Source organism: Vipera ursinii, assembly GCF_947247035.1.
Source record: "Vipera ursinii genome assembly, chromosome: 5".
Lineage (NCBI taxonomy): Eukaryota > Metazoa > Chordata > Lepidosauria > Squamata > Viperidae > Vipera > Vipera ursinii.
This window is the reverse complement of record NC_139518.1, coordinates 37957618-37970767: the sequence shown is the minus strand read 5'-3', so window position 1 is coordinate 37970767 and position 13150 is coordinate 37957618. Positions and strand designations below refer to the sequence as shown.

The following is a 13150-nucleotide window of genomic DNA, read 5'->3' as shown; positions in this document are numbered from 1 at the left end:
TAACACTTTATGAAACAGAAGATTCCTTACATGGTTCAGCCCTTTGTCTGTGTCATTTCAGGATGTCCTAGTAGTCCTTTATACTTTAAAAGAGGTTTTATACAACTGATGTATTTGCCTGTCAATCCAAAATCTTTAGATAGTGAAAGCACCTCTGCTGGCTTTTCTCAAGAGCAACCAAAATGATACTGCTTACACGTAATTCTCCATGAGTTAAGATGTTCAAATACAGGACAACCTTTTTTTTTTAAAAAAAAAAAGTTTTACAATACATTTTGACTTTAATCCCCCCCTCCCCCACCCCTATCTAGCCCTCCCTATCCCTCTCCCCCATTCCCTCCTCCCCCCCCGACTTCCCAGAGCTAATACAGGGTATAAAATCAAAAAACAAACATAAGCACCCCTATGTTATCAACAATAAACTATTAATTCTATCTCCCTCTAGCTCATATAAAATGAATACAAACAATATTAATATTACAAATAAAGTAAAAAAGAAAAAGAGAAAACAGAAAAAGAGCTTTACTCAGAATAGATTTTCTTAATCCCAGTCCTTATTCATATTAATTTCAAAAAAAAAAAAAGAAAAAAATTTTTTCACCTACTATTTGCATTCTCCCACCTTTCTCTAATTTCTAAACAAATTCTCAATTACGCGCCAAAAGCGCCTATCTCTGTTAACCTTAATAATCTCCAACCAAACTAAACTATGATCAAAAATAGTTCTTGCATGTATCACGCCAAATGGCTCGCAGTTCCAGATCATCCTTGAGTTCAAGTAAAAAGAATAAAAAAAGGTTTAGGCAGTCTCTAAGACAACTTGTTGTTAATTAGGAGCTTGCGTACCCATTCTCAGTTCAACACATACTTTTAGTCCATAACCATAATATACTTTTCTAGCAAGCAAATAACATCAATCTTAAATTGTGTTAAATATTAAAAAAAACAACTTTCTTTCTCCTCTATGATAAATTTAATCCATTGAGATTCTAATTTAAAAATTTAATCACCAATCTTGACACCCCAAAGCTTTTGGAGCACGTCTGTCATAACCCCCATAATTTCTTTGGACCGCGCCCCGTCCACAGCTTCACTGTAAGTACGCTTTGGAGATTCCATAACTTTCTGCTGGTCTTGCTCTTGCTCTCGTCTCGCTCTTCTTAGGGCGGCACGCGTCATCCTCTGGCCTCCTGCAACAACTGATGAGACTGTAACTTGATCCCCTCCAACACCATTGTCCTCTATCTGTCTATCTGCAACATCTTGAAGCTTTCCCTCGCCGTATCCCTTTACAGCTTCCAAAAATGATAGGGGGGTTGCTTTTAACACATTGCTATAAAAATCACGTGCCTGGGCCACAGTAACCAGACGATGTCTTTTACCTTCGTGCGTCACCACCAGTCCAAGTGGAATCTCCCATCTAAACTTAATATCACATTTCTTAAGTTCCTGTACTAGAAATGCAAAATCTTTCCTTCTCCTTAAAATCTTCGGAGGAATCTCTTTTAAAACCAAGACTTCTTGCTCAGCCACTACCAATTTAGTATCATAGGCAGCTTGAATGACTTCATCTCTAATTACTCTCTTTGTAAAAGAGACCACCACATCTCTGGGTAACTTCCTCTGTCTTGCAATCCATGAATTTACACGAAAAATTTTGTCCATATTTCCCTCAATTTCAGATGCTGGCTGGCCCAGTACCCCTTCCAGAGCCTCAGAAATCAGCTGCTTTAAATCTTCTTTACAATTCTCCTTTAAACCCCTGATTCTAATAGCATACTGCATCTGATGATACTGAACAAGGCTCAATTCTCCGTCCATTTTATCCCTTATATCTTCATTTTCTAATACCTTTGCTTCTAATATAGAGTTCTTTTGACTGAGATCCTCCACTTTTACATCCAGCTGTTGCACACATTCAGCTACAGATTCAATCATAGACAACATGTCCACCCTCATTGCTCTAAACTTCTCTTCCATCTTCTTCTCCAATTTCTCCATTTTCTCCTCCAGCTTTTTCAACTTTTCATCCATCATGTCAGACATCAATTGTGAATGCTTTCCAAGAGCATCTTGTAAATCCTGAAGCGTCAATGCCGGAGGAGGTGCAGGAGGAAGCAAAGCTTGCAATGAGGTCTGTTGCACCAGGGAAGACCCCGCACTCCGAAGAGCTTTAGAAGTTTTAGCCGCCATCTTCCCCCACTTTCACTTATTGCGCACTTTCACTTATAAGCTATAAAATCCATTGAGCTAGAGAGTAAAGATAAGAGTCCACATCACCGTGACCTCCTGTACCGCTCTGCCTGCATCTTGATAATCAAAAGTATTTCCTTTTGGCAGGGGTGGTTGCTAACGCCTGGCTCTGCTCCATAAATCACGGAGCAGAGACGCTGCGCAGCTCGGAGCAACCCAGGCTTCGGGGGGGCTCAATCCTTCAGCCGCCCAAACTCCCAGCTCAGGCGGCCCCGGAGAGCTCAACCCCTACCTGGGGCCTCACCCCCTCCTCTTCTCCCGAGGAGGGGGCTTCAAATCCATCTAAACAGCTGATCGGCGCTGTTTACGATGGAAAAACACAGCTGCGGAGCGGGCAGCCCAAAAACGGCTTTCTTCAGCGTCGCGTCGCCACCGGAAGTCAAATACAGGACAACCTTATTTTGGGCCTGTTATAAAGCACATCACTTAGAGTAGATTAATGAAGGTTAACTTAAACTTTGGGTACAGTATCTTGCATTTGGAACAATGAACTTAACCCCAGAAGAAAACGTGCTCCAGTAATTCATAGGAAGAGCAGAAAGGAACAGAATAAAAATATCTTTACTTATAGCTGTTACATATGAATAAACTCTTATTCAGCATTAATTTTATTGATTGAAATTGTTCTCTCATTTGTAGAAAGAAAGAAAAAGGTAGGATAGATGAACAAAGAAAAGCAATTGAGCATGTAGCTTAGGAACAGCCTATAGGTGCTCATTTTTATCCATCTATCTATCTATCTATCTATCTATCTATCTATCTATCTATCTATCTATCTATCTATCTGTCAGGACCCACCCCAAACCATGTCTTAGGAAGACAAAACTCTTGGAGCCAAATCTAGTCCAAAAGGAATCTTTACTATGACATGCTTGGTTGTAGGAATACAAGACAGGACTTAATATTGTTCTACAAGCTAAAACCTTATAAAGAGTTCCCGGTTCAACCCCCCCCCCTAACCCCATTTGGTCAGTCCCCCATCATTTACCTCGTATCATCCCTCTTGTGGGAAAAAGGAACTTAGGACCTTTTATGTTTATTGCTCTCTTCCTTGACACAAGCCAGATGCTACCTACCCTAAACCTCCCTTTTGTTCCCCCAGTTCAAAAGGCTTCTCTTTTCCTTTGAAATGCCTAATACAGGCTCAATACACATTCGTTCCTTCCTCCTCGGGAGATGGTAGAATCCAGGAACAAAGTTTTAAACATACATTTATGAATATGATATAAATCAGACATGTCAAACACAAGGCCCGGGGGCCAGATCCGGCCCGTGAAGTGGTTTCATGTGGCCCGCGAAGCCATCCTGGAAACAGTGAGGGAATGGCCCCCACTGCCTTGGCCCTGGCCCAGAGACCCTCCTTCTGCCAGAGACACTCAGATCTGTCCCACTCCTGCCCAGGCCCCCATAGGCACCCTTGATGCGAATGATGTACAGCTGGCCACGCCCACCCAGTAGGCCATACACACTCTAGCCACGCCCACCCAGTAGGCCACACCCACCCATACCATACCCACCCGGCCCCCTGAGGGCAACCGCAATGCTGATGTGGCCCTCAATGAAATTGAGTTTGACACCCCTGATATAAATGGATTCTGACACTTATCTATCTCTTAGTCATAATAAGGCTGGTTTACTGTTAAACAAATGTAATATAAATGGTTTAAATTTATGTAGGAATTCACACATTTCTGAAAGCCCATTGTATATAGATATCCTATGTGAATAAAATGCACATACCTTGCAAGGAGATATCTTTTCACTGCCAAATTTGTTTCAGGGAGTACTGATTTCAGAGTAGTTTGTGGGAAATACGGGGGACAAAACGGAATAAAGATAATTCATTCATTCAGTACAACTCCCTCTTTTGACATGCATCACCAGTATGTGTGGGGAGTGAAGGAGAAGTAGCATCAGAAAACACTTCTCAGTGGTGGATCCTATTTCTCTCCCCTTCCAATATATTTTGGCACAGGGATTGGACTTTTGTATTCTTAAGGGTTTTTCAGTGCAGATGTAACATTCACACCTCAACAATTCTCTTTGCATTACTTAGACCAGACATGTCAAACACAAGGCCCGGGGGCCGGATCCGGCCCGCAAAGTGGTTTCATGTGGCCCGCGAAGCCATCCTGGAAACAGTGAGGGAACGGCCCCCACTGCCTTGGCCCTGGCCCAGAGACCCTCCTTCTGCCAGAGACCCTCAGATCTGTCCCACTCCTGCCCAGGCCCCCATAGGCACCCTTGATGCAAACGATGTAGAGCTGGCCACGCCCACCCAGTAGGCCATACGCACTCTAGCCACGCCCCCTGGCCACGCCCCCCCAGGGCAACCGCAATGCTGATGCGGCCCTCAATGAAATTGAGTTTGACACCCCTGACTTAGACATACTTAACTGGAAAAATACAGTACAAATAAGGATGATTGTCTTTGGTTTCTTGTTTCTCAAGATGATGATTAGGCTTTCCGAAAACCACTCCCTTTACTTTTCCTCTGACAAAGGATTCCTTCAAATGAAGGTTTTGTGCCAAATTGAGATTCACTCTGGACTGTTCTGCCTCACAACATCATCTGGTATGATAGGCTGAGTCCATGTTTTACTCCTGATCCTTGATTTTATATAAAGGTATATAAAAGGGAAGTTGCTTTTCTGGAAACAGAGAGTAAATCCTTAACTCTAAACCATGGTAGGATTTTATTGATAATTAATTCAAGGGGAGTTACTTTATACATGAACTTTGATTTTTATTAGCTAATGCTGCAACAATGGCACAGACCTTTTTCTGCCAAATCTCTGGAAATGTTCAACATTGCTTATATTTCATAGCAGATGTTTGAATGTTGCCTTTAGAAGGGTAAGCAAAGTTGTTGACTGTGTTATTTGGCATAAGCTATTCTGGCTGCTTAATGTGGACTGGATAGATTTGCATTAATTACCCTGATAGCCAATACTAGAGAATAAACAGATTTTATTGCTTTATGCCCTAATAATCTATGGGTGTTTCAGATACCAAGATATAACACAAAAGCTCATAATAATATTTTACCCTTTTTCAAAAAAAACCACCAAAACCCTTCCAGCAGTGACCTATATCTTTTTCCATATATGTCTTATTTAAAGTTTAATAAAAAGATGATAGAAAACAAAAAGCAGCTGCATTCTCCAGTTCTCTTCTTTGCTCTGCTATAGATCTTCTGCAACTAAGTCTTAGAAGACAGACCATTCTGTCAATTCTGCATTTTGAAAGTTTTCATTTATTTTCTTATTCAACTATCCCTAATAAGTGTATTTCTTTCTATGTGCAGCTATCTCTAATATCTACATTTTAATTATGTAACTTCTACCTGTAATTGTTGCCTATACAGTCATTTCTGGCAGGTAAGTTTTTATGCATGCATCTTTTTCTAAGAGATGCTTTTTTTCCTATAACTGCATACTTTTTCTACAACTGAACATGGATATGTATTATGGTGAATTACATAACCATGAATACTATGCCAGGTTTTACTCTAGCTAGCAAATCATAACATTTACTTGAAAAAATAAGTCTGTGATGGATTTTTTTAAAGCCTCTCCATTCTATAGTTGTTGGGCATGAGAAAATAGACATTTTAAAAATAAATTGTGGTTGGACTTAAGCTATGTCTATAAACAGTTTGCAGTTATGGTCATTTGTCCAACTTTCAAATAAACATCCAGGCAATGAATAGGGAACTTAAGAAAACACAGATATATAATGTTAGGTGACAGTGTTGTGAGACTCTTTTAAAATGTTCCTGAATATGTCAAGGGGAAAACCCTGTTTTGGCCTGGGGGACTGGCTCTGTGCTATACAAGGGGTATCTAAGAATTACCAGTAACTAAAGTTAACCATATTTTTGGTACTTCTAGCTTTTCTAGTTTTCATATGTATGAAAAACCATCGGCTTGTAAGACTTGTCTACACTCAGAAAGCTGTATGTTAGATTGAATTTCCCACATGGAGCACCTTTTAATGACCTACTAAGATCACTCTTTCCCAGTAAGTGCCTTCCTAATGTGTTAGAACCAGACTGACTTATTTTTAACATTCAATTCAGGAGAGCCAAAAATTATTTTCTGCTGTTGTATGTACTAATGAAAAGAAACAAGCTTCTTGGAAAAATGCTAATATATCTCAGCAGGAGCTAGTGTCTCATTTCCATTGAGAAACCTGGATAGCTCAACTGATTTTAGCCAGATGCCTTTTAATAGACAATTCCAATGTCTTTTTCTGTCAAATGGAGCATCCAGGTAGCAACAGAATTTGGCTCCCACCCCTTTTTTTTCAACTTTTAACATGCATCTGCCTAAAATCAGGCCACTTTTGGTATCAGCCATAAGGGTTTTTTAAATTTATTTCATCTAATTTACTTTCAGGGAAAGGTTACCTGCTATGCCCATCTGGATTCTATTTCCCATTATTGCTTGTTCTATCTTTTTTTTTCTCCTGTAGGGGGAAATATCTTCAGTTGTTAATGTAAGATTAAAACATTCTTTATTATTTTTATGTTTACCTGCTTACATGAAAATAAATACCTGTACTTTAGAATTCAGTGATTTTGACTGAATAGACAAGTTTAGAATGCCACTGCAAACTAACATTAAAATTGTACCAGCAAATATCATCTTAAAGGTATAGCTATGAAAATTGAAATGAAAATGAAATCCAATTCAGATTAACAAATCAAAGAATCCATATACAGAACCAGGGCCCTCCAGTCACAAATGCATACAGGGGCCTTCGAACTATCTTTATATATTAGTAGCAAATAGCCTAATTAGGCCAACAAAAAGCCACAAGTAATGGCCCTTCAAATAAAAAACATAAGCGTTAAGGAATTTGAATTTCTTTCTCACTGACGCCATGGTTTCATTGCTCTCCTGTATTGTTGCATAAACTGAACTGAATTAATATTATTTCCAGAATGCATAGCTGAATGGAGGTTGGCAGGGGAACTGAAGTCTCAATGCATGGAGGGTGCCATGTTGAGAAATGCTGTTTTTTATTGTGGGCTGCTTGAGACTCAGCATTTGGAACATTTTATTGCCCTACCATTAGACCTCATCAGTGGTGGGATTCAAATATGTGAACAACCGGTTCTCTGTGTGGATGCCGCTTCTGGAAGTCCATTCTGGGCCTGGGCAACAAAAAACTAGCTACCGGTTCTGCCGAAGTGGTGCGAACCAGTTGAATCAATCCCGCCACTGGACCTCATCATGAGCAAGCATATTGATGGAAACATATGGAGCATACATAGTACTGTAGAGCTTCTTTTCAGCTCAAATAATAGAGATAGATCCATTAGTTTAAGGTGTAATTGCCCCAGTAAGCATAAAGCAGAATGGAAGATAATCATCTTTTAATTAAAAAAACAAGAATTGGATTTGTTTGATGCTCACTTTGTAAATGTTCTTATCCCTAAAGTGCTTCTCTGAGCTTACTGGCATTATTATAACTTTGCTAAAAAAAATGGGATATGTAAAGAGGAAGAAGAACTATCTCAAAGAAAAGATTAGATTGTGTTTTTATGGGGAACCATTGGGGATTTTAGGACATGTACTGAGCATTGTTATGAAATGGTTACCAGAACAGTTACGCCTATCACATTGCTTGATCATTCTTGATTCTGAGAAAAAATATTTTCATATGCAGCCTATTGTTGTCACTGCTGCTCTAACCAAAAAAAAAGGAGGGGGAGAGGAAGAGTTAAAAAAAACAGAGTGTAGCTTAAGTCTCTCTCAGATAATTTTAATGTATTTATAACTCGACAAAGCCAGTGAAAACATTGCAGCTTCATTCACAATTGTTAAAAAGCTATACAGAAAACATACTGTGCTGAACAAGTAGGCTGTGCTCGTGTGGTGTCAGTCTGAATTCCAAGGAAAAGAAGCAAGCATCTGATCTGGATACTATTAAGAAATTCTAGCATCTGCTTTTTTGATCATAGTCCAGATCTTGGAAATGCTTTTGATTTTCCTTTCTATGTATACATAAATCAGCTTTCCAGTATATCTTATTCCTGTAAGCTATGCTGTTTTATCTCAAGAGGCACTGTTTTCTGGGCCAGGAGTAATGTTTTTTACCTTTATTTCTTCATGTATATTTTGCTCGGGGGGGGGGGAGGTTTACCAATACATACTTTCTTCTTAAATTGTATACTTCCCTGTTTATCATTCATAAGTAATGGGTGAATAATGCTGACATAAAAAAATGTTGGAACATTTTCACCAAATTATAAGAGCTAAATACAGATTGGAATAAAGTAAAAGTCTACTCTTTATCATGAGTAAAAAAGGCAGTCCGTTTATACTGCCAGAGAGTAACCTGATTTGCAGTTAATGATGGAAAGTAATAAGTTGTGTCAGGAAAATGAGTAGCCATCACAGCCACTTTTGTTATGTAGAAAAGAGTTTTGAGAGGACTTGTTATACAGAATTTTTAAAAATCCTAATAATATAGAGGAGAATTTGGCATGAATTTGTCATTCTCCCTTCGAACTGTGAAGCTGTACTTTATCCATGCCTTTTCTAACCTCACGTTTCTTTTGTTTCACTGTGTTTCTGTCATATTTGTTAAATATTATTTGAGTTAAGAGCTACAAGAAGGGAAGGAATGTTCCACTAGTGGCTTTGATTGGGAAACTGTTCTTTATTATCATTGGCTAAACAAAAATCTCATGCAAAAATTAGGTTTGCACGTATGCACAAACACACACGAAATATAATATTGTTAGCCTTAGTGTTGGAACAGAGGCCACAGGATCTCATGGATGCCTGTTCTATGTCAAGCATAAACAAATACTGGAAACAATTAAGTTTATGATAACCCTCCTAAAAATGACAATCAACAACAATGGGGAATTGAGAATTAGAAAAGCCGAGAGTTGGAAAAATTGTAGTCTAACTTAAGTTTTATTTGTCATTTTAATACAGGCTCTTAATTTATGTTCTTCAAGCTTTTTTGCATTTCATATTTCAAGTTCTGATTATTTAGTGATTTATTCAATTTTTATCTTGCTATTATGTTTTATATCATTTTTGGCTTTTTTTTCTTTCACTCAAAAATACATATTTCGATGCTGCTCCTTACCATAATTGACAAAGCAAGATCATAATTGTCCAAGCAAGATCATAATATCTAATATAATAAGTCATAGAACTATATTAAATAAATAATTACTAAATCTGCCCTCCAGAAAGCTCAGTCTCTACCAGTACGGCAGCCAATTTTTGGTTAAAGATTTTACTCTAGTACTCTCTTTATCAAATATTCCCACAGTTGCTTTCTTTATAAAAGTTCCAGAATGGAATTAAAGAAAACTAGTGTACTGGGCCATTAAACGTGCATAGTGTCATGACAAGCAGTAGTGAAAGCCAGTATTTGCTCAACAGAGCCAGATTAATTTGATGCAGGGAGGGAAGAATGCAGTTGCAAGTAGAACAGCGAATCTCCCAAACATATTTTGTCTACCTGTATACTTTGAAAGTATCTTGAGGGCACCTTGAAGGCATGAAAGAACTGAAAATATTTAGACCTAAGAGAGGAAATAGGAAATAGAATATCTGAAAGAATGTCACAGAGGGGAAAAAATAAGGCCTGTTGTCTGTCTTTTCGGAATTCAGGACAAGGAAGAAAAGAGTTATATTACAGGAAATCTACTTACTATTAAACATGTAATAGAGCAATGCAACAGTGGAAGGAATAAGCAGTTAAGGATGGACTCAGATCGCTGGTTGTGTTAAAATGGGGGTCGACAGCCAGATGCTTTACTTTTCATTCACACATTAAACTGGGGTTGGACTTAATGCCAGAATGGTTCCTTCAGATTCTGTGATTCTATTGTACATGTTATCTTACCGTACTCCTTCTTAAAACTTATTTCATTTTTATTGCTGATTTTTTTAAGATACATATGCTGTTCTAATCTCACAATCTCTATTATTTGGCTACAATATTTCTCTAAGGATTTTTTTTTTGATGACACATTCAAATTGGGTAAAGGTTTAGTCACTAAGACTCCATATTTCATCTTTTAAAGTGATGGCAAGGAGCCATGCTTTATTTTTAATCGTTATTTTATTAATATAACACATCTCAAACAAACATGAATTTTTTGGTTGTGATTGTAGCTGCCAAATCCTATAAAAGTCTTTTCAATGCAGTGTACACAAGGAAATATGGACAAAATGAAACCACTAAGAAACAAAACGAAATTTAGCTCAAAAATTTTGCATTTACAAAAATGAAAAAAATAATAAAGTGAATAAATAAATAAAAACAATGTTAAAGAAAAGCTCCAAAGGGAGTAAAAAAACAAACAAACTCAGACCAACCCAGTAGCAGAGGAGAAGAAAAATATGGCTTGCTGGATCACAGAGTTAGAGTGAAAGAGTAACATACTGTAGGTCCAGGATTTTTTTAGCCTAATGCCAGATTTATTTCTTGTTTGTTTTAACAAGCATTTATTTCATGTTAAAAGCAGAGCATGATGACATGATCCCTATGTCAAACAAGAGCTAAATTAATGATTGTAGCAGAAAGCTTTGACCATCAGAAGGCAATGCATTCATCAATCATAGTCTATATACTGTGTAACTTACTGTCAGTCTAACATGCTACAAAAAATACACAAATCACAAAGAAAAAAAAGACTTTTTCCATCTTCTTTATAACTTTGGTCATAATATTTAAATTTTTCTTTTAATACCATAAATTCAACCTCTGAAATATTGAAAATGTGAGCTCACTGACCTTGTAACCATCATGTAGGGCAATGGATACCAATTTTTTAAAAAGTTTGATTTTCAGTTAAGCAAATCCTCTTCAGATGTTTGTGACTTTGGTTTTAAGTTTATATAAACATTTGGTTGCTATTTTGCCTGTAACTCAGAATCATCCAACAATATCATGCAGATACAGTACATATTGGTACTTTCAACCTAGCCCTCCATTAAGGTAATACATCTAATTATGCATCTTCTTGCTAACAGGTGTTTGTGTTCTGCCATGGCCTGATGCAGCTGTCTCAACTCCTCTACAGTGCGTACTTTAAGAGTAGCTTGACTACCATCGAGAAGCGCTTTGGCCTCTCCAGTTTATCTTCTGGCTTTATCTCCAGTTTACATGAGGTAATTGTATCAACTGAGCTGCTTCAGGATGAAGCTGTTGTAGGGTTACTCCAGCTGAACTTCCAAAAAGTGATGGAAATATGGTTATACCAGTATCTACTGAATTACATTGGATTAATAGGCTACAGATAGGCTATACAAAATTTTAACACAGATTAATCTGAGAATATAAAAATGAGGCGTAGTGAGTACAGTATGTGTCACTTGTTATCTATCTCTACATATACCATGTGTCTAAGATACCATATGTTTCCTATGGCATCTAAATTAAAAATAAACAGTGGTAAGTAGTATTACAAAAATGGTCTATCTGTGTGTACATGTGCACTGGGTAGCATACATGCACTGCATTCTGGGTAATGCATCCAGGACAGGGGCCTTGGGTAATTTCTGTGTCAGTGAATTATAGTATGTTGTAGGAACATCCAGTCATCTATGACATGAAATTGGTGTAGCAATGGCTGGATGACTCTGGTAACTTTAAGATGTGTGGACTTCAACTCACAGAATTCCACACCAAGCCTGAAGTCCACACATCTTAAAGATGCTAAGTTTTAAAACTAGAGGTCTGGAATATGCTATAAATTATTAATATGGAAATGAACTTAGAATGGAGGAATCGGCAGCATTGAGGCATTACCTTTAAATAGACGTATTTGGAGATTTGGGGTTTTTTGGAATATTTTTTATTGCAACATCAAACCAGATCTGGTCCATTTTTAAAAATATATATTACTGGGCTTTTGCTGATTTTTCTTGTCATACCAAATTTGGTTCCATTCTGTTTGATTTTCAAGAGATAATTTGCTGATGGAAGGCATCCTGAGCCTTTTACAGAATTTCTTTCCCACATTTGGGTAGGTTGGAAAGAATAAAAAGGAGAGCAGAATCACTTGATTAGAAATTAAGATAAGAATGTTGCATAATTCCATAAGGAAAAAAGAATTGCCAAATCTCCCATTAATCAAAAACATAAAAGCAGCTAAACTTTTATCAGCACCTCTCATTGGATATTGTAATAAGAAAAATGTCCATTTAAATAAGGAACCCAAAGAATTGGAGACAAAAGCAACAAAATATCTTTTAATGGCATGCACAACTGTAACAATCATTCCTTGCCAATGGAATGCAGAAAAGATCTGAAATTTCACAGGCTATATACACTCTGAAATTATACCTAAGAATTATAAAAGGCAATGTAAATAACAGCATGTTCTTTACAGCCAGAATATAGCATCTCAATAAATACATGAGATGATCTTACTATGGGCTGATCAGACACCATTAAGTTTTACTTTTCTAAGAAGTCTCCAAACATGCTGTTAACACTGATACCAGCAACTTATAAATAATTGTACTCATGTATTGACTCCTTTCACACCAAGAAGAGACTACAATCTGGTTTTTAACTCTCTGTCTCCTATCCCTCCAGGGTCATCAGATGGTTTCAGTTTGCCTGCTCCTTCAGCTGTAGAATTTAAAATCTCCCACAGCGATCATGTTTATAAGGCTAAAAATGTTATTTTTTCCCCATAATATGTTTCACATTCCATTATCCAAATTATTTTAGAGTAAATCAGTCATTCTGATGTCCATCTTCATTAACCTCCTCCAGATTAAGGGTGTAAATTTGTGCCTTCCAGATGCTTCAGACTGTAGTTTCATTTCATTTCATTTCATTTCATTTCATTTCATTAAATTTATATGCCGCCCTTCTCCCTGAGGACTCAGGGCGGCTCACAACA

At 37.6% G+C, this 13150-nt stretch overlaps 1 protein-coding gene across 4 annotated transcripts in view; it reads left to right on the top strand.

Moving 5' to 3' along the window:
- Nucleotides 1-13150, top strand: part of SLCO2A1 (solute carrier organic anion transporter family member 2A1) — a 74725-nt gene that overhangs the window by 30565 nt on the left and 31010 nt on the right. For 2 of the 4 annotated variants that reach the window (XM_083363255.1, XM_083363254.1), the window contains exon 2: nucleotides 11268-11405. The exons of 1 other annotated variant lie outside the window; for it this stretch is intronic. In XM_083363255.1, the coding sequence (XP_083219381.1) occupies nucleotides 11268-11405 (138 nt within the window). The remainder of the gene's footprint in view (nucleotides 1-11267; nucleotides 11406-13150) is intronic. One more of the 4 variants, XM_083363257.1, reaches the window with a different exon arrangement.